The sequence below is a fragment of the Mus musculus genome, chromosome 11 (assembly GCF_000001635.26).
Source record: "Mus musculus strain C57BL/6J chromosome 11, GRCm38.p6 C57BL/6J".
Lineage (NCBI taxonomy): Eukaryota > Metazoa > Chordata > Mammalia > Rodentia > Muridae > Mus > Mus musculus.
In genome coordinates, this window is record NC_000077.6 from 74,759,336 (window position 1) to 74,779,510 (window position 20,175).

General features: G+C 44.2%; 1 protein-coding gene and 1 non-coding gene across 8 annotated transcripts in view; both read left to right on the forward strand.

Moving 5' to 3' along the window:
- The first annotated feature begins 11,479 nt into the window (after nt 1-11,479).
- Nucleotides 11,480-20,175, forward strand: part of Mettl16 (methyltransferase like 16) — a 56,041-nt gene continuing 47,345 nt past the window's right edge. For 3 of the 7 annotated variants that reach the window (XM_006534001.3, XM_030246249.1, XM_006534000.4), the window contains exons 1-2: nt 11,481-11,649; nt 14,187-14,314. Coding sequence is in view for 5 of the 7 variants with exons in the window: in XM_006534000.4 (XP_006534063.1) it covers nt 14,187-14,314 (128 nt within the window). In the remaining 2 variants the exon portion in view is untranslated. Of the gene's footprint in view, nt 11,931-14,186; nt 14,315-20,175 lie in introns of all 7 variants that reach the window. The other 4 variants (XM_017314719.2, XM_006533998.4, XM_006533999.3 and 1 more) reach the window with 4 other exon arrangements.
- On the forward strand, nt 19,838-19,978 carry LOC115487898. The gene has a single exon (XR_003949926.1). It is a non-coding gene; the product is annotated as a small nucleolar RNA SNORA48 (small nucleolar RNA).

The window sequence follows — 20,175 nt, forward strand, 5'->3', positions numbered from 1 at the left end:
TTTCTACCAAATCCTATATCATGAATATTTTCTCTCTCTCTCTCTCTCTCTCTTAAAGATTTATTTATTATTATAAATAAGTATACTGTAGCTGACTTCAGACACACCAGAAGAGGGCATCTGATCTCGTTACGAGTGGTTATGAGCCACCATGTTACCGGTTGCTGGGATTTGAACTCAGGACCTTCAGAAGAGCAGTCAGTGCTCTTACCCACTGAGCCATGTCACCAGCCCAAATATTTATTTTCTCTTTTATTTTTATTGTTTATTATTGTTTTTCTCCTCCTCCTCCTCCATCACCATCACCAACACCAACAACATTACAATGCTGAACACAAACCAGGGCCTTGAACATAAAAGGCCAATGCTCTTGTCCTCTGTTTTGAAGAAGTCTCTTCTGTACCCCAGCTGGCCTTAAAATCTTAGTCTTCTTTCCTCAACTTCCTGAGTCTGATTACAGGTATGGGCTACCACCTCTGGTTGTATCCTCAACTCTTAATAAATATGCTTCTTTGAATCACTGAAGAATATATATATATATATATATATATATATATATATATATATATACATATATATACATATATACACACATATATATACATATATATGTGTATATATATATGTACACACACACACACATATATATATACACATACATACACACACACACATATATATATACACATACATACACATACACACATATATATATTCTCTGTCCAGTTATCTCCCATCTAGTCCTTTCCTTCTGATAAATTCTCAAATATGAATGTAATGGGTCAATTTGTTGTGTGTGTGTGTGTGTGTGTGTTTTTAGACAGGGTTTCTCTGTGTAGCCCTGGCTGGCCTGGAACTCAGAAATCCTCCTGCCTCTGCCTCTGCTTCTGCCTCCCAAGTGCTGAGATTAAAGGCATGTGCCACCAATCACCAATGCCCGGCATATGTGTGTATTCTTGAATACACGTTGACATACTGAGAACTTTCCCTGACAAAAGATTATATTAGTTGATTTCAAACAGCAATGTCTGATGCGTGGTCACCTTTATTAACAGTTTGAAGTTGTTGAAGTTATTTTTGTTTTTGTTTTCTCATGGATCATGGATGCAGGGCTGGGAAGATGGCTCAGCAGATAAGAACACTCATTTCTCTTAGCAGAGGACTCTGGTTTGGTTCCCAGCAAGCATTTAATACTTGAAAGCCATCTGTAATGCTAATTCCAGGGATCTCATGCCTTCTTCTGGTCTCCATGGGCACCAGGCAAAGTGTGGTGCACAGACAGACAAGCAAGCAAGATGCTAATACACATAAAATAAATTAATATAATTAAAAAAAAATAAAGGATCCGCCAGGCATGGTGTCCCTTGCCTTTAATCCCAGCACTCAGGAGGCAGAGGCAGGCAAATTTCTGAGTTCGAGGCCAGCCTGGTCTACAAAGTGAGTTCCAAGACAGCCAGGGCTACACAGAGAAACCCTGTCTCAAAAACACCAAAAAAAAAGAAAAAGAAAAATCATTGAACTTGTGTGTTTTGTCCTTTGTCTCAGTAGTTCCAATTGTAAGAATTTTTTAAATATCCAAATTCCACACAGCTTATGCTGACTGACCGGTATATAGTAGATTTCTGCTGCTGTTGTCTGAGTAAGCCCGCCTGCTTTAAGCAGCCGCTCCTATGTCCTTGGCAAAGGCACCTTGAACTGTGGCAGAAGCATCCCACCTCTCTGTACTGAGAGAGGAGGGACAGAAGGTAATTGAGAGTTCTTGATGATGTCACTGCTGCTTAGCCACCATCACTGTCTTCTCTTTTGAAGGGGAACCACTTGCTTCTAGCACTTTCTACCGTCAGCCCTTAGACTCTCACTTCACCTTCCTCGGGGACAGCAGACCTTGGGTTAGGCACAGCTGTTTGCCCCGCCCTGACTGTTAAAGGCCCGTGGTGATCTGTGCCCAAGCACCTAAGGCGCAGGGAGATGTCTTAACGTGATAGTGATGTTTCCACTCGCTCACAAGCCCTCCATTGTTTCAGGAAGAGGGCTTGAGACAATGTCTCAAGGATCCTATGCTGCTAGGGCTGACAGAGACCTTGAACTCCTGATCTTTTGGCCTCCATCTCAAGGGCCGGATTGTAGTTGTATGGTTCACCTCCCTTTTTGGGACAGCGTCTCATTACATAATCCAGACTGGCCCTTGCCTCTACCTTCTGAACTCTGGAATTACAGAAATGAGTCCCACGCCTGACTGCCAGGTGAGATCTTTAAGAAATTAGGCTGTGAGAGGACTCTACTCTCACAAGGAGATTAATCTGTCACCGTGGAAGTGGGTTCATTATCATCGGCACTGGGTTTGTTACAAAAGGATGAATATAGCCACCCCCAACCCTGTTTTAAAAATCTCTTTGGTCCTTCTGCTTTCCGCTGTGAGATGATACATTAAGAAATGGCTTAGGGATAAAAGCACTTGAGGCTCTTGTAGAGGACCCAGGTTTAGTTTCAAGAATCCACATGGCTGCTCATAACTGTTTGTAACTTTAGTTCCAAGGCATCTGAGCTGACCCCTTCTCCTGGCCTCTATCAGCTCCTGCATGCACACGGTGCTTTTGAACTCATACAGGCACACACACACACATACACACACACACACACAAACACACAAACACACACACACAAACACACACACACACAAACACACACACACAAACACACACACACACTTTTTTTTCTAAAGATTTATTCATTTATTTCATATACGTGAGTACACTGCAGCTTGTCCTCAGACACACCAGAAGAGGGCATCTGATCCCATTACAGATGGTTGTGAGCTACCATGCAGTTGCTGGGAATTGAACTCAGGACCTCTGGGAAGAGCAGACAGTACTCTTAACTGCTGAGCCATCTCTCCAGTCCACAAACACATTTTTGATGTTTTTTTGAGATGTAGTTCTGGATGTCCTGGAACTTGTTGTGTAGACTAGGCTGGCCTCCAAGTCACAGAGGGATTAAAGGTGTGTGCCACCACAGCTGGCTTTATTTTTGTTTTTTGAGGGAGACACTGTAACAGATCTCTGGACTTTAGTAGGCCCTCAGAATTTAGCACAATGGATTCCATGATGGAAGTACCATTCAGGCCATAAAACTCAGTATGTAGCACCACTGCCAAAACTAAAACAAAGGCCTAATCCATCAAAGTCCATATTGTTCTGGGAAAGTCTCAAAATGTACTAACCTTGCTTGTTAGCTTTTGTAGTTCCAATTCTAACTGCTAGTTAACTGAAGAATGTCAACCCATAACATGGGTTTTGTGCTTAAACACTCGCCCTGAGAAAGGCTCAGTGCTACATTGGGATCCCAAACACCAAGTGTAATAGCAGGCTGGCTAATAAACACTTTCTATTGACTTAAACCTTAAATTTATGTCTGAGGAGTCTTCTCTGGTGAATACCACACAACATACTACAGGCTGATGTCAAACTTTCTTTGTAGTCAAGAATGATGTAAATTTCTTGATTTTTCTGCTTGTGTGGATTCGTGTTCCACCCCGCTGCTGGGGTGTGAGAAATGCCGCCAGGCAGATGAAATGCTGAGTTTATGCTACACTGCTGTTGTCAGGAGCTGGGTCTGTGGTCTCAGGTGGATGCCTGGGTGCCAGGGTCTTGCGCCCACTCAACCTTACTAGGTTTCCTGGCATGGTCCACTGTCCCACATGCCTGTACCTCCCAAATGTCACAACTACAGCTGTTTCCACCACATATTTTCTTTTTTTGTTTGTTTTTGTTTTTGTTTTTTGAGACAGGGTTTCTCTGTATAGCCCTGGCTGTCCTGGAACTCACTCTGTAGACTAGGCTGGCTTTGAACTCAGAAATCCGCCTGCCTCTGCCTCCCAAGTGCTGGGACTAAAGACGTGTGCCACCACCGCCTGGCCACCACATATTTTCTAAAAAACAATTCGAGGGTTTTTTTTTTTTTTTTTTTTTTTTTTTGGATATGGTTGTGTATGCACTCCTGAGAATTTGAGACAGGGTTCTGTTGTATAGCACTGTCCAGACTAGGACTCTCTATATACATCAGGCTGGGCTGGAACCTGTAGCTGATTTTTGTGCCTCTGCGCTTCTACTGAGATTACAAGGGCTAAGTACCCACCTGGCTTAGTAAACCCCTCTTTAGTGGAAGATCAGCATGGACTTGATTCCTAGGCAACAGCTAGGCAGGCAGCAAACTGCACAGGCAAATATCTCATCACCTCAGTGTAGGAGATCCAAGCAGACACAGCAGCTTGGCATGTCAAGGCTTGATCTCAGATCCTCTCAACCTTTCCACTCCAGCCTCCTAGAGAGGAAGGGATTTCACGGCTGAGCTAGGTTGTCAGCATTGCAGGGGACCCTTCCTGCCTCTCAGTCACGCATGACATTGCCCCATTTCTGTTTCCTTCCACCCCAGCCTGAGTCTAAGGGATGCTCATCTGCCTCTCCTGGAGCAGGAGGGCACCAACAACGATCCTGTACGGGTGGTCCCTTCAGTCCTTTCTCCTTGGTGATATTTACAGAACGCTCTCAGCATCTGAGAGGTAAAGGACTGGGAAGAATCTGACTCTGGTTTTGACTGAGTTGAAAGTCATGATTTTTGCTTGTAGTGAGACTCTAGGGCATAAGAAAGAAAATCATGCAGCTATAGAAAACCAGAACACTACTTTTGAGTTCATGCAAGTTTAAAAAAAAAAAAAAGGACACTTTTGTTCCTTTGAGAACAACTATGTATTCCAAGATGACCTTGAACTTCTGACCCTCCTGTCTCCACCTCCAAAGGCCTGGGGTTTTAGGCACGTGCTACCACTCCTGGGTTATGTGGTGCTGAGGATGGAACTCCGTCTCTCCCGTACTATCAACCGAGCTACAGTCCCAGCCCCAGAAATGTGTGCATTACTTTAAGGATGGTTTGACCCATGACCTGAAGAGACTGGAGAGAAAGGAGAACGTACACAGGATTGTACAGGCCCCTGCTTAACTCTGTCCTCTGAGGCTCTAAGTTAGTCACCAGTTAGCTCATTCTTCCCGCCTGGCAGGTAAACAATGGGTGACATCATGGACATGGTGAGCCAAGTGATGGTGGACCTGATGAATGTGAGGCTTTGTCTATGGGGAAGAGAGGGATCCTCTGTAGCTGAGTAAGTCATCAGTTCTCAAAGTGCGATTCTGGGATCAGCAAATCTCACCACTGCTTGCTAAGAATGCAGTTTGGCTGGGTGCGGCTTTGATCCCAGCACTCTGGCGGTAGTGAGTTCGAGGCCAGCCAGAGTTACATAATAAGACATGCCTCACTCCCACACAAAAACAAAAAACAAAAAAGAAGGAATTTGACTTGTTTGATCCTACCCCAGAGGTCCTGCAATAACATCTGAGACCAGGGCTGACACGGGGTGCTTCAGCAAACCTGACAGGGTTAAGCTCAAATCTGATGACTGTACTCTTTTGTGTACTTTATTTATTATGTGTTTAACTTGATTGCAACTTTGTGTATGTGTGTCTATGTGTGCGTGCATGAGCACACATGCATGTGTTAGGGGTAGGTAGCTAAGGTGAGTATAGGGAGGTCAGAAAACAACTTGGTGCAGATAGTTCTGCCTCCTTCCACCCTTACATGGGCTTCAGGCTTTTACAGCAAATACTTTACTTTCCTGGGCTTGGCTATCCTCTAAGCCAAGTAACCACCATCTTTGGGAGCTCATCTGTGCCCCCTGCAGGATTCTCCCAGCTGGGCTTGTTCATAGTCGTACACCTCCACCTGGAAGGATGGGGAAGGGTCATGATACCCTGGCTTGAGTCTCCTCAAGACCTCCCTGTCACTTGTATGCAACAAGTGATGGTTGTGCCTTATTGTGTGTGGGCTCTAGGAGAAGCCGGGACACTGTGGGTGGAGGATGCTCCATTTTTTCCTTATGAGACAGTGCTTGGGGATGGAGAGATGGCTCAGAGGTTAAGAGCACTGACTGCTCTTCTGGAGGTCCTGAGTTCAATTCCCAGCAACCACATGGTGGCTCACAACCATTACAGGAGGGGTCTGATGCCCTCTTCTGGTGTGTCTGATAGCAACAGTGTACTCACATACCTGAGACAGCGCTCATCCTTGGGATGAGATGCTCCCTGTAATTCAGGGTTGTCATGAATTCACTATGCAGCCCTGGCTGACCTTGAACTTGAGACTTTCCTGCCTCTGCCTCCAGAATTCTGGGATTACAGGTATGAACCATTGAGCCTGTCTTAAAGATACTTTTTAAAAAGATTTATTCACTTCTTTTATATATATGAGTATCCCATTGCTCTCTTCAGACACACCAGAAGATGGCATTAGACAGATGGTTGTGAGCCACCATGTGGTTGGTGGGAATTGAACTCAGGTCCTCTGGAAGAGCAGTCGGTGCTCTTAACTGCTGAGCCATCGCTCTAGCCTGAAGACGATTTTTTTAAATTACATTTATTTATTTATTACTTACTTACTTACTTATTTGGGGGAGGGGAACGTACTACAGTACTATAGAACTACAGCGCAAGTGTGTAGGTCAGAGGACAACTTCTAGGAATCCATTCTCTTTTTCCCCCATGTCAGTCCTGGGGACTGAACTCAAGTTGTCAGGCTGGATTGCAAGGGCCTCAACCCTTTGAGCCATCTTGCTTGGCTCTTGGGACAAGTTTTTAATTAATTAATTAATTAATTAAATTATTTATTGAGACAGGTTTTCTCTGTATAGCCCTGGCTGTGCTGGGATTAAAGGTGTGTGCCACCACTACCCTGCTCCAGATGAGTTTTTAAATTTTCTGTTGTCCCATATTTTATCTCCTTGTCTCTAAATGCCTATTAGACAACAAGATGAAGTACAGAGTTCAGTACTCTAGTGGGTGCAGGAAAAGCACCTGAGACCAAAGCAGCCTTTCTTGCTTTTTTAAAAAATACTGAAATATGTAGCCCAAAGGATACATGATATGTATGCATAGATCATAGGCCGATTAACAGACAGCTATAAGGCTAATACTGAAGACCATGAACACAACCAATACTCTAGAGCCCTTGTTCCCTGCCTTAAACACCATTTGGAATTGGTCCCATAACTTTTGCTTTTCTTTATATTTTTCACACATACACACAGATTCCCAAGCAGTACGTTTTTCTACTTTGCTCATCTTGTAATTTAACATAAATGAATTTATTGTAGAATTTGTTTCTAAGGTTTATCCATGTAGTATGTATGTATTCATTCATTTGAGCATTCTATTGTTCTGTTGTACCACAATTTATCTACCTGTCCAAAGGTATGAGTATTCTTTATGGATTTTTTTTTTTTAGCTTGATAAGTAGTGCTAAGAGCATCCTGGATGTTTGGGCTTCCCTGAGCCCATGGGTAAGAGTTGTCTCTCAGCCAGGCGTGGTGTGGTGGTGCACGCCTTTAATCCCAGCACTCGGGAGGCAGAGGCAGGCAGATTTCTGAGTTTGAGGCCAGCCTGGTCTACAAAGTGAGTTCCAGGACAGCCAGGCTATACAGAGAAACCCTGTCTCAAAAAAACAAAAATAAATAAAAAAAAGAAAAAAAAAAGAAAAAAAAAAGAGTTGTCTCTCTGGTACACACACACACACACACACACACACACACACTCATGTATATACCCTGGAATGGGATTATGGGGGGGGGGGTAATTACTTTTCAGAGATGATGGACTGATGTTCCCAGCAATGTTCCTGTTGCAACATTTACTCCTACGGTCTTAGTGTCCCTTCCACCTCCCACAGCATCCCTAGTTTTGGTTATCTCTGCTGGTGACCCTGGGGCAGCTCTTTCTCAGTCAGAGCCTCGACCTTTAAATGCCCTATTGAATCGGTAGAGGTGGTTTTCTGTGCCCCAGTATCCCTAACTGAACAAAAGTAAGTACCCGGGACAGAAGGGAATGCCAGTCATGAGGTCTTCTCATGTGACCATCAGAGCTACAGGATCCTCCTGTGGATTTGGTACTTCTGCTCCACCCCAGAGTGCACCCCAAAGCCTTGTCTCCTGCTCCACCCCAGAGTGCACCCCAAAGCCTTGTCTCCTGGGCTGACAGAGGATAGCTAATTAACTTTTCCCCCATCCTCGTCCCTCCCCAGGGCCTTTCCTGCTTCTCAAGTGATCACAGTTGCCTCTACTCTCTGTCTGTTTCTTGAAGTGTGGTCTACATGACAGAAACAGTTACCCAGAGAGTGTAGCTCTGTCAGAGTCTCATAGGGTGCTGGGAGCAGAGCACATTCTCAGATGCTCTCATACTGACTCAGGACTCTCAGGGCTGCTGCTCTGGAGATTTCTGCATAATGAGTTCCCCAGGTGACACGCGCAGGCGCACATTCCGATTTGGGAGCTGCTGCTCTGGGGATTGTTAGAACAGAAGCCAGGCCAAGGTCATCTCCAGGCAGTTTCAGTCACCCTTCCAACAGCTCTTCCAAGAATGAGACAACCTCTATCTACTGCTGTTGCCTCTCCTAGGGCAATAAGGACAGAGAAACTGAAAAGACCTGATTGTCAATACAAGCCTGTTCAGTTATAAAGTGGGAACATTTCCCAATGGAATACATTTTTTTTTCTCCTGAGACAGGGTTTCTCCCTGTGTGTAGCCCTGGTTGTTGTCCTGGAACTTGCTCAGTTGACCAGGCTGTCCTTGAACTCACAGAGATCCATCTACCTTTGCTTCCCAAGTGTTGGTATTATGTGTGCTACCATTGCCTAACTTATTTCTCTTTCAAATCTTTTTAAAAATTTATTTTAGGGGCTGAAGAGATGCTCGGCAGTGAAGAGCACTGACTGCTTTTCTAGAGAACTCCAGGTTCAATTTTTAGCACCTGAATTGCAGTTTGCAACTGTCTGTAACGCTAGTTCCAAGGCGGATCCCACACCCTCTTCTGGCCTTCAGGAGTATTGCATGCATGCGGCGTACAGACAAATGCAGCAAACACCCATACATACAAAAGTAATAGACAAAATACTCAAAAATATTCTTTTAAAGTTATCATTTTCTTTCTCTTTTTTTTTTTTTTTTTTTTTGGTTTTTCGAGACAGGGTTTCTCTGTGTAGCTCTGGCTGTTCTGGAACTCACTTTGTAGACCAGGCTGGCCTCGAACTCAGAAATCTACCTGTCTCTGCCTCTCAAGTGCTGGGACTAAAGGTGTGTGCCACCACGCCCAGCTTATCATTTTCATTTATGTGTGCAGGTGTTTTGGCTGCATGTATTTCTGTGCATCACTTGTGTGCCAGAGACAATGGGTCCCCTGCAGCTGGAATTACAGACAGGTCTGAGCTGTCCCATGGGTCCTGGAAATTGACTCTGGGTCCTTTGGAAGAGCAGACAGCGCTCATAACTGTGGAGCCACCTCTGCAGCCCCATTTTTCTAAAATATCTATTTTATTTTGAATTATATGTGTGTCTCTGTGTTCTGGTATATGCATGTGAGTATGGTGTCTGAGGAGGCAAGAAGAGGGTGTCAGACACCCTGGAGTGTCAGATACCGTGGAATGTGAGTTATAGGTGACTGTGAGCCACCTACCCACATCCACAAATCTATCAGGGTTTTTTTTTTCAAATCTTCAGTTACAAAAATCTTTAAACACTAATTTGTGTGAGTGTATGGCATAGGCGTGCATGTACACATTTGTGGAAACCAGAAGAGGCCATTGAATGGCCTCTATCGTTGTCTCCCTACTCCTTTGAGGCAAAGTCTGTCTGTGAGCGTGCAGCTTATACTTTTCTTTTCTTTAACGAATAAGCCCCAGGTGTGCCTTGCTCCTTATGTGGAGACTGGGGTCCAAATTCTGGTCTTCATGATTGTCCATCAAGTGTCTCGACAGCCCACATTTTATGGCTATGCTAATTTATCTACCCATAAATCTACACATCTATCTACCCATAAATCTATACATCTATCATAAATCTATACATCTATCTATCTATCTATCTATCCATAAATCTATACATCTATCTACCCATAAATCAATCTATCTATCTATCTATCTATCTATCTATCTATCTATCTATCTATCTATCTATCTATCTCTTCTTTGTGGTGTTAGTTTACACAGGCCTTTGCATTCTACCACTGATCTAGTGGTACACTGCCGCTTTGGCTTTTTGAGCAAGGTCTCATGTAGACCAGGGTGGCCTGGAACTTGATAGACAGTATAGGATGAACTCATACTCCAGCTTCAATATCCCAAATGCTTGGATTTACAGGCCTATAACACCATACTTAGGGTTAAATGAAGGAAAAATTGGGGGTAGGGCAATTGGGGGGGTATTAGCATAGCTAATAAAGTAGCCAAGGTCAGTGTGGTCTTGGTCCTGTTCTGCTTGGTCTGCAAGGTGGAGGGAAGCAACTGGGCTCCCTGAAGACAACTGTTCCTTCTGCAGCACATAGCTTCGTCTATGCAGGTAATTGCCCTCAGTGAGTACAGAGGAGGCATTCCCGTCCTTTGAGGCCTAGCATTGCTCTATAAAAGTATTTCTTGATCAGTCCTACTGTTCCAGGAATTCCAGGTGACTGACACAGACAATCTGAAAACACCCTTTGGCCAATCTGGAACAGAACATCGTACAAAACTGACAACGAAATGCCTATTGGTGGGGAGGCAGAGGCATTTCTGAGTTCAGATTTCTGAGTTCAAGGCCAGCCTGGTCTACAAAGTGAGTGCCAGGACAGCCAGGGCTACACAGAGAAACCCTGTCTCGAGCAAACAAACAAACAAACAAACGCACGCCAGGATTTTATCCTTTTGCTTCGTGAGTCCAGATTCAATGCTTTTTTTAGCCAAATCAGTTTCTTTAAAAAAAAAAAATAGAATTTAAAAAGAGGTTTACCTTTATGTGTATGGCTGTTTGCCTCCATGTTTGTGCACCACGTGCACGTGTGCCTTCCAGAGGGCACTTAGGGACTAGAGTTACAGCTGGTTTCGAGTCACCATATTGGGGCTGGGACTCGAACCTGGGTCTTTTGTTAGGGTAGCCATTTCCCCGTCCCCTATCCCACCCAAAACAGTTTCTAAGTACCAGTTATTTACCCATCTCACAGGTTTATCTGTAACTACTGTGTCATCACACAGATTTGCTGTGCACTTAAGTGTTAATTGCCATCAAACCCATCTAGCCTTCCTATTTCCTGTCCAAGACTAGATTTAGTACTATTTAGTAAGGCTGGGGAGAGCTGAAGAAAGCTACATTCAAAACAAAGGAAAACAAACGTTTACAACTTGGTGGGGTAGCCCATCCCTGTAATCCCAGCACCCAGAAAGGCCAGGGGAGGAGGGTAGTTCCAAGTTCCTGGCCGGGCTCCATCACATAGCTGCATGCCAGCGGACTAGTGAGGTCTTCTCCATCCGCTAACCTAAGAAGACTCCCGGCCGACCACACCCCCAAACCTGGGTGAAAACTCACCGCCGTCTCCAAGTATCGCGATAGTTCCTTCTTTCTTTAGGCTAAGTCAAAAGTCTCGCGAGAGTAGTCTGTCCAGTCACGGCGCGGATTGGCTGCGCAAGATGGCGGCGCGCTTGGAGCGTAGCATCTGCGTTTCCAGGAGCTTGGCTGTGTGAGTGGTGTGGGCTTGGTGATTGCGGGCCTGTCCGCACTCCGTCCGCCTGCTCCATTGGCCTGCGAGGTGCGTGGTTCAAAAATCTCTTATCCGGTTGCGCACAAGGATCGCCTAAGAAGCGGCTCACCTGCTTTTCTCCTCCGGTTCTCGGATCCTTGGGGGCTTACCGCTGGGTCAGAAGCCGGGGACCCGGGCGGGTGTGCGCGAAGGCCGGCGGTAGGTGGGAGGAGCTGGAGGAGAGATGGCCTCGTCCCTCGCCTAGGCCAATGCTTAGAGAGCGCTGAAACCCAGGGGAAGAAGGTGTGGATGAGCCGGGGAAGTGGCGGAGGAGAAGTCAAGTTTGTGAGGTGGGGGCGTGAAGAGAAAACGGAAGTGTTGGGGTCTAGGTGGGAGACATCTGTTGAGTTTTCTGTTCCTCCTAAAAACTTAAAAAAAACAAACCCACAAAACAGTTTGTAGGTGTAGGTGTTTTGCCAGCCTGGACGTCTGTGCAGCACGTGCACAGTGCAGGCAGAGGCCAGAAGAGGGTTGTGTCATGGCACTAGGTGAGCAGCCATACGGGTGCTGGGAATCGAGCCCTGGTCCTTTGGAAGACCAGCTGGTGCTCTTGAACGCTGGTCTGTCTCTATTGCCTCCATAGTTTGACATCATAAAAGCCAAATTTAGAGTATCCTATAAGCTTCAGTTTTAGAAGAAATGATGTGTGAAGAGATAAAGGCCAAGAGAAACCCAGGAAACATGAAGTTTTAAAGAGGAAAGAAGGCTGGCCTAGAGGTCTTTTGGGTTTTGGACTCGCTCCGATGAGCCTTTTTTTGTTATTGTTGAGACTCAACTGGGCTGCCCATTCAGAAAGAGAATGCTGTGTGTGTCTCACACAGATGGAAAGTATTTCATAGTTATTTCCTTTATTTTCTTTGGTGTTGATGACTGAGCCCAGGCCTTGCACGTGCTAGACACATGCTCTGTCACTCGGAGCTAGATCTCCTGGTGACTTCATATTCTTCCCAGTCAACCAACAGTTGAGTGCCTCCCCTTACAGGCCCTATTTTGAGTATTGGGGTACAGCAGGGAACAAATATGTTCCCTCATGAAGTTTACTGGTAGGGAAGGTTTTTTTTTTAATTAAAGCAAATGTGTGGGGAATGCCAAGTGAGTAAATTTCAAAGACAGAAGGTGGGCGGGAGGCTGGAGAGATGGCTCAGTGGTTAAGAGCACTGACTCTTCTTCCTGAGGTCCTGAGTTCAATTCCCAGCACCCACATGGTGGCTCATGACCATCTGTAATGGGGTCTTATGCCCTCTTCTGCTGTGTCTGAAGACAGCTACAGTGTACTCATATACAAAAAATAAATAAAAGCTTAAAAAAAAGAAAAATAAAGTGTGCGTTCCAGTCACTGAATGTTTTAGTGACTTGCTCAAGAAGATATAAATAAGATGGCATTTGACCAAAGGCTTAAAGGTGGGGATATGTTCAGTGTCTGTACACTTCACTGGGGAGTGTAAGCCATGCCACCTGAGCGGCAGCAAGTGCCAGTCCAGTGTGGTGGTGCAAGCTGGAATCACAGCACTCAGAGGACATGGGATTCTAGACTACTAGCCTTGCCTACAGAGTGGGTTCCCAGTGAGCCTGGGCTACTGGAGACCTTGTCTAACAGCAAGAACAAAAAGACAAGTACAGCTAGTCCTGAGGCACTTGATTGGGCAATGGCTCTTAGGCCAGTGTGGGAGGAACAGAGTAAACTGGTGCTAGCAGACATTCACTTAACTTTGAGGAATGGGGTGGATAGGCAGATAGAAATCCAGAAGTTAGTCATCTCGGGTGTAGCAGTCCTTGATAGAGCACATGTGAGATACTGTGTTAAATTCCCAGTTGAAAAAAATTTTTTTAACAAAAGTTAAAGAATCAAACGGAGTGACTTTGTTGAGTATGTCTGTTATGACCTGAATGGATAGTGTAGAAAAATGAACGGAATTGGCCAAGGTTGTAATTGAACTTGGGTCACATGTTCAGAGTACGTGCCTGTAAACTCTGTCCTCTTTAATGTGCTGCAGAGTCCTAGTGCATCAGTATCTCTTGGACTTGTTAGAGAAGGGCCTACTTTTTGTCCGGCATTACATGGAAGAAAACCATTACCCTCTGATATTCTTGGGGCCTGGGGACTGCCCTTGGTTTATGCTTTTTACTCCTATGTCTGTAAGGGGCATTTGAATATTAGGGAATTAAAACTGCTATATAGTGAGCGTCTACCATTTTGTATGTGTGTGTGTGTAATCCTGGAGACTGAACCCAGGGCCTTGAGCATTGTGGGCAAGTGCTCTGCTAATAGCAATATCCCCTTAAGGGGTGGGCCAGCAAACTGGACTTACTTTGCTGCTATTTGTGTGTGTTTGTTTCTGAGGCAGGGTCTCGCATTGTAGCCAGACTGGCTGTGTAACCCAGACTTGTTACAAGCTTCTGCTGATCCTGCCTCTGCTTCTCCAGTACCGGTGTTACCAGCATGAGTGTTTTCCCCCAGCGCGGCCCCCCCTCCCCTGTGCTTTTGGCACTAAATATGCTGGTTTCCTCTTTATCTTTCTTACATCTCTTCTTCCCTCTCTTTAAAGATGGCTCTAAGCAAATCAATGCATGCAAGAAATAGATACAAGGACAAACCACCTGACTTCGCATATCTGGCATCTAAATATCCAGATTTTAAGCAGCATATTCAGATAAATCTGAATGGGAGAGTAAGGTAGGTAACTCCTTAGTTATTAATCTGTGTCATTCGAGTATGGTCTGGATGGATGTGATGTGGCAGGAGGCAAGCTGAAGTAGCAGAAGACCTGAATGTAGCCATATACATCTCATGAGAAGTCTCACGTGACTTTGGACAAATGGATTATCCACCTTGGGGGTCGATATTTTACATCTAACAAATGAGAAAATTGGAAAGTCTCTTAATGGCTAACTTCCTGCTTCTGCAACAGAGACGCCAGTGTAACCCAGGCTAGGACTGTGCTTTGTGTGATTCAATGCTTGGTGAATGTCACAGTCACCGACATTGAGGACAGTGCTAACCAGAATGCTAAAACTTCTGCCAAGGATGTAGCTTAGTTGATGCAGTTGACCTGGCATTTATGGAGCCCTATCTATAGCCATGAATAAACCAGGTGTGGTGGAGCACACAGCTGTGATGCCAGCCCTTGGGAGGTGGAGGCAGGAGGATCAGTTCAAGGGAATCCTTGGCTACATACTGAGTTTGAGTCTATCCTGGGTTATTTGAGACTTTCAAAACCAAAGAAGGCAGAAATTATGATAATATAAGAATGTGAGAAAATAAGTGTTATACCTGAGATTACAGATGCACATAAGACCATGCCAGGCTTGTCAACAAGTAATCTTAACCCACCCCAACATCTTTCTTCAGTCTTTTGCTTCAGTTGTGTATCAGCTGACTTCCTGCTACTGTAGCAAATAGCAATCATCTTAGGAAGAGAGAAGGCTGCACTGGCTCAGAGTGTTGGCGATTGTGCTCTAAGAGAAAGTGACTTTGTTGCTGAGGTAGTGTATCCTGACTAGAAGTGTCTCAGGAACAGTTCATAACTTAGGCATGGGGAACCAGAAGAGAAGGGACAGAATCCTAGCCCCTTTGGAGGCATGCCCTTAATGACTGAAAACACAAGGTCCTAATGCTTCCTAATTGTGCGAAGCTGGGGACTAAACCTTTGTTTTTTTCAATCTTTTGAGTTCAAGGCCAGCTTGGTCTACAGAGTGAGTTCCATGACATAGCTTCATGAATGCTGTACTGAAACCCTATCTCAAAAAAATAAAAACAAAAAAGCAAACAAACAAAAAAGCAATTCATAGTTCTGAGTGTTTATATTGGGGTTCTGGCATCAGCAGTTATTTATGTATTTAAATTTGGTATTTATGACTAAAGAAGAGTCCTCAGGAGCTGGAGAGATGGTTCAATGGTTGGAGCACTGGCTGCTTTTTCCAGAAGACCTGGGTTGGAATCCCAACACCTGTATGTTGGTTCACAATTGTCTGTAAACCCACCTCTGGCACTGCATGGGTGTAGTTTAGACATACATGCAGACAAAATGTCCATACATAAAATAAAGGAATAGTCCTGTGTCAGGGAAAGTTATTCTTGCATTTATCTGTATGTTGGTGGTGAGTAGGCTTTGTGCTTGCCATATTGAAGTCAGAGGACAACTTGCCAGAAGTTGGTCTCTCCTTCCACTTGGCTTCCTGGCATGGAACTGAGATCTTTTTGGTCAGGTTTGGTGGCAAACTCCTTTATCTTTCTGCCACCTTAAAATTCAGTCTTTTATTTTATTTTATTTTTTAAAATATTTTTATATGGATGGGTGTTTTGCTTACAAATATGTCTGCACCACATGTGTGTCTGGCACCCATGGCAGTCAGAAGAGCATCTGGCATCAGATCCTCTTAACTAGAGTTTCAGACAGTTGTGAGCTGCCATGTGGGTGCTAAGAGTTGAACCAGGGTCCCTCTGGAGGAGAAGCCAATGCTCTTTTTTTTTTTAAATAGATTTATTTATTATTATATATACATACACTGTTGCTGTCTTCAGACACACCAGAAGGGTTGTCAGATCTCATTATGGGTGGTTGTGAGCCACCATGTGGTTGTGCTGGGATTTGAACCCAGGACCTTCAGTAGAGCAGTCAGTGCTCTTACCTGCTGAGCCATCTCGCCAGCCTCGAAGCCAATGCTCTTAACCACTGAGCCATTTCTCCAGCCCCCCTTAATGGTTTGTATGATTTTACCCGTTTTTAATGCTATTGTGAATAGAGCTTATTATATGTATTAGTAAAGCTTACTTTTGGGTGGCAACTGCATTGTTTTCTATGTATAAGCCCCTCTCTTATCTGCCGTCATTAGGCTACCTCAGTAGCTGTCCATTTGACACCAAATGGAGAAAATCACTGACATACATGACTTTTACTGCTTTGTATAACTGTTTGTTTTAGAGTTGATTATTAAGTGTGTATATATGATGGAAGTTGTATGTGGAAGTTCAGAGGACAGCTTGGTGGAATTGGTTCTCTCCTTCCATCTTTGTGTGTACTGGGGAGCAAACCCAGGTCGTCAGGTACTTCACCCAAGGAGTTGTTTTCTGGCCCCAGATCTTTTAAGTTAGCTGTGTCTGTGTCATTTTTCCCTTCTCTCATGAGACAAAGTCTCTGTGTACCCCTGGCTGTCCTGAAACTTAGTACAAACTGTAGACCAGGCTGGCTTCCAACTCAGAGATCTTCCTGCCTCTGCCTCCTGAGTGCTAGATTAAAGGAATGTGCCACCATTACCTGGCTAGCTTGCCATTTAATTGTGTTAAAGAAAGTGTGCCTTTGATGAGGCTGGTATTCCTTTTAGCACCTCTAATAACGACAGACTTCACACCAGTGCTGTTGTCTCTTACGAGCACTTAAAATTCAAAATTAGTAGCTTTGCTTTCCAAATTTCTTCCTATGGATTTTCCAGTTTCAGTTCTTCAAAACTGATTATAGAAAAAGCCTCCCACCTCCATTAGGCAGGTGGTGACAGAGGCAGGCAAATCTCTGAGTTCAAGATCAGCCTGGTCTACAGAACGAGTTTTAGGACAGCCAGGGCTACACAGAGAAACACTGTCTTCAAAAGCCAAAAAAGGGAAGGAAGGAAGGCAGCCCTCCTTCTTCATAGGATAGTGTATCGATCATGGGCTCCTTATATTGCTTAATAAACTCAGTAGATGGCTTTAATTTTTTTTTTTGCCTTAAATATGCTCCCACATAACTAGTTTTTACAATTGAATCTGGGTTGAAAAGAATGTTTTTTTCATTTCTTCAGATTCTGCCCTGACAACATCAACATACATAGTCATGTATGTATAATGTATACAAATCCCCTCCAAACTAATCAGAGTGAGTGCCTTACTATTTGCCTCACTGTGTGTGTGTGTGTGTGTGTGTGTGTGTGTGTGTGTGTGTGTGTGTGAGAGAGTCTTCTTTACTTCGTAAATCTTTTTCACTCTGTATGGGGGAAGAGGAGAAGGGGCGTTTGGACTTGCTGTGTAGCCCAGGCTAGTATTAAACTAGCAATTATTCTGCCCCAGTGTCTTGGATCCTGAAATTACATATGTATCTGTCCATTCTTACTCATTTATTCACTCACTCATTCATTCACTTATTTATTTTAGCCCTGACTGGTTTCAAATTCACAGAGACCTGCCTGCCTCTGCCATTGCCTCCTAAGTAGTGGATTAAAAGTATGTGCCATCATGCCCAGCTTACCCTCTGTACATAAGCAAATCATATGGTCAGAATTGAATTTAAAGAGATAACATTTTCTTTTTCATTTGTTTTATGTGTGCACGTGCCTGACCTTACTGTACATGTGTGTGCTATGTGTGTGCAGGAGCCTCAAAGGTCAGAATAGGGCATTGGATCCCTAGGTACTGGAGTAAGTTATAGATGATTGTGAGCCACCAGCATGGAATTGAACCTGGGTCCTCTACAAGGAGAGCTAGTGCTCTTAACTGCTGAGCCATCTCTCTAGGTCATAAACAGATACCTTCTAAGAACATTGTAGAGAATGGATTGCAGAGTATTAAGGTAACTAGACAAAATGATTTTAGTATCCCAGATTAAGTATATTAGTGGGCTATCTAGGTGAAGGCAATAAATGAAACTCACAGAGATTCCCAAGTACAACTAGCTATATGTGGTAGAAATTAGGAAGAGAAGAGCCAGGTGTGGAGCTTGAGGGAAGGTGGTAGTGCCATTAACAAGAGTATAGACCAAGGGATAAGCTGATTTTAGGAAGATATTTTCAGTTGGGCATATAGGATCTGAGGGCCTTGGACTACCTGTGTAGAATATTTAATAGGCAGTGGACAATGAGTTCAAAGAAAGAGGCACAGTGATTGTGGGATCGTTGTTTCTGAAGGCGGAAGAGAAGTGAAGCAGGAGTACAGTGTATAGGAAACGGATGCAGTGGGTATGGAGAACTGTGCAGAGATGTGGATATATCTGAGAGTAATTGAGAAGTAACAGACAGAAAGAAAGGAAAGACAGCAAAGAACATTGAGGGGCCGGAGAGTTGACTGGTGGATAAAGGGGCCTGAGGACCTGAGTGTGATTGCCAGTGTTCCACATGGTGGAAGGAGAGTAAGCTCCCAAGCTCCCACAGATTGCCTTTTGACCTCCACATGAACACTGTGGCACATGCACACAATCAATATTTAAAAGCATTATGTAGCATTTTAATTATTTATACATGTAATTCTTCATATTGAGGAGCCTGAAAACAGTTGCTTAATTTGTGATGTAGGCTTAAATTATAAAGGGTTTTATGCTTGTGAGGCAAGCATTCTGCCACTGAGCTATTCCCCAATCCTGGGGAACATACCTCTGTGTGTGTGTGTGTGTGTGTGTGTGTGTGTGTGTGTGTGTGTGAGAGAGAGAGAGAGAGAGAGAGAGAGAGAGAGAGAATATTTTAGGTGTTTTGTTTTCAAGATAGAATTTCCGGTGTGCATTGTTGTTCTGTGCTGCAGCTCCCTCAAAGTCAAGCAGTGTGAAGTACTGACAGTGAGTGTTTCACATTTTCTCATGGAAATCTGTCCGTTTGTATTACACTTTGAATTGGACTTTTAGTTTTTTCTTCCTTTTTGGAGACTGATTTTCTCTGTGTAGCCCTGGCTGTTCTTGAACCCCGTCTGCAGAGACCTGGTTCAAGACCTTCTTATGCTTTCTGAGTGCTGGGCCTAAAGGCATGCAACACCACCACCTGGCTCAAAGTTGATCTAAAAGTAAATTATTTATGGGACTGGAGAGTTTGCTTCAGTGGTTAAGAGCACTTTACTGCTCTTACAGAGGACTTGGATTTGGTTCCCAGCACCTACTTGGTAGCTTACAACAGTCTAACTAATTTCAGATGATCTAATACCCCCTTTTGGTGTCTGAGGGCACTGTATACATGTGGTACAGTCATGCCTGCAGGAAAACACCCATACACACAAAACAAAAAAAATTTTGTAAACTAAGAGTATTTATTATCTTTAATCATTTGTGTGTGTGCCTGTACTTGAGTGCAGTCAGGTGCCATGGGATGTGTGAAGATCAGACAGGAACTAGTGGGAGTCTGTTTACCCTTTCTAGCATGTGGGTTCTGGGGTTCAAACTCAAATTCTTAGGCTTGGCAGCACCTGACTTTATATACTGAGCCATCTTGCCAGTCGTAGTGTTTATTTTACAATAGATATAAAGAACGTCCTCCCTGGCAGTGGGCAGAGAGACACCTTGTTGGTGGTGTTGCTCTTACCAGTCAGCGGCAGGACAGACAGTGGTCCTTCACTCTTCCTAGCTTGATGCCTCACTTGGTGGCCAAGCTGTTTCATGCCTGGGGCACATAAATTAAAAAAAAAAAAAACTTTCACAGAGGAAAGCAAATATGCGTGTAAAAAGAAGACATGGCTGTTGTTAACGTTTTTTCTTAAGTTTATATACTGTTGTATATGAGTGTGTATGTGTGTGTGGCATGGTGCATATGTGTAGGTCACAGAACTTTGAGGAGTTGACCAACTCCTCTGTGGCATCCAGGGATTGGATC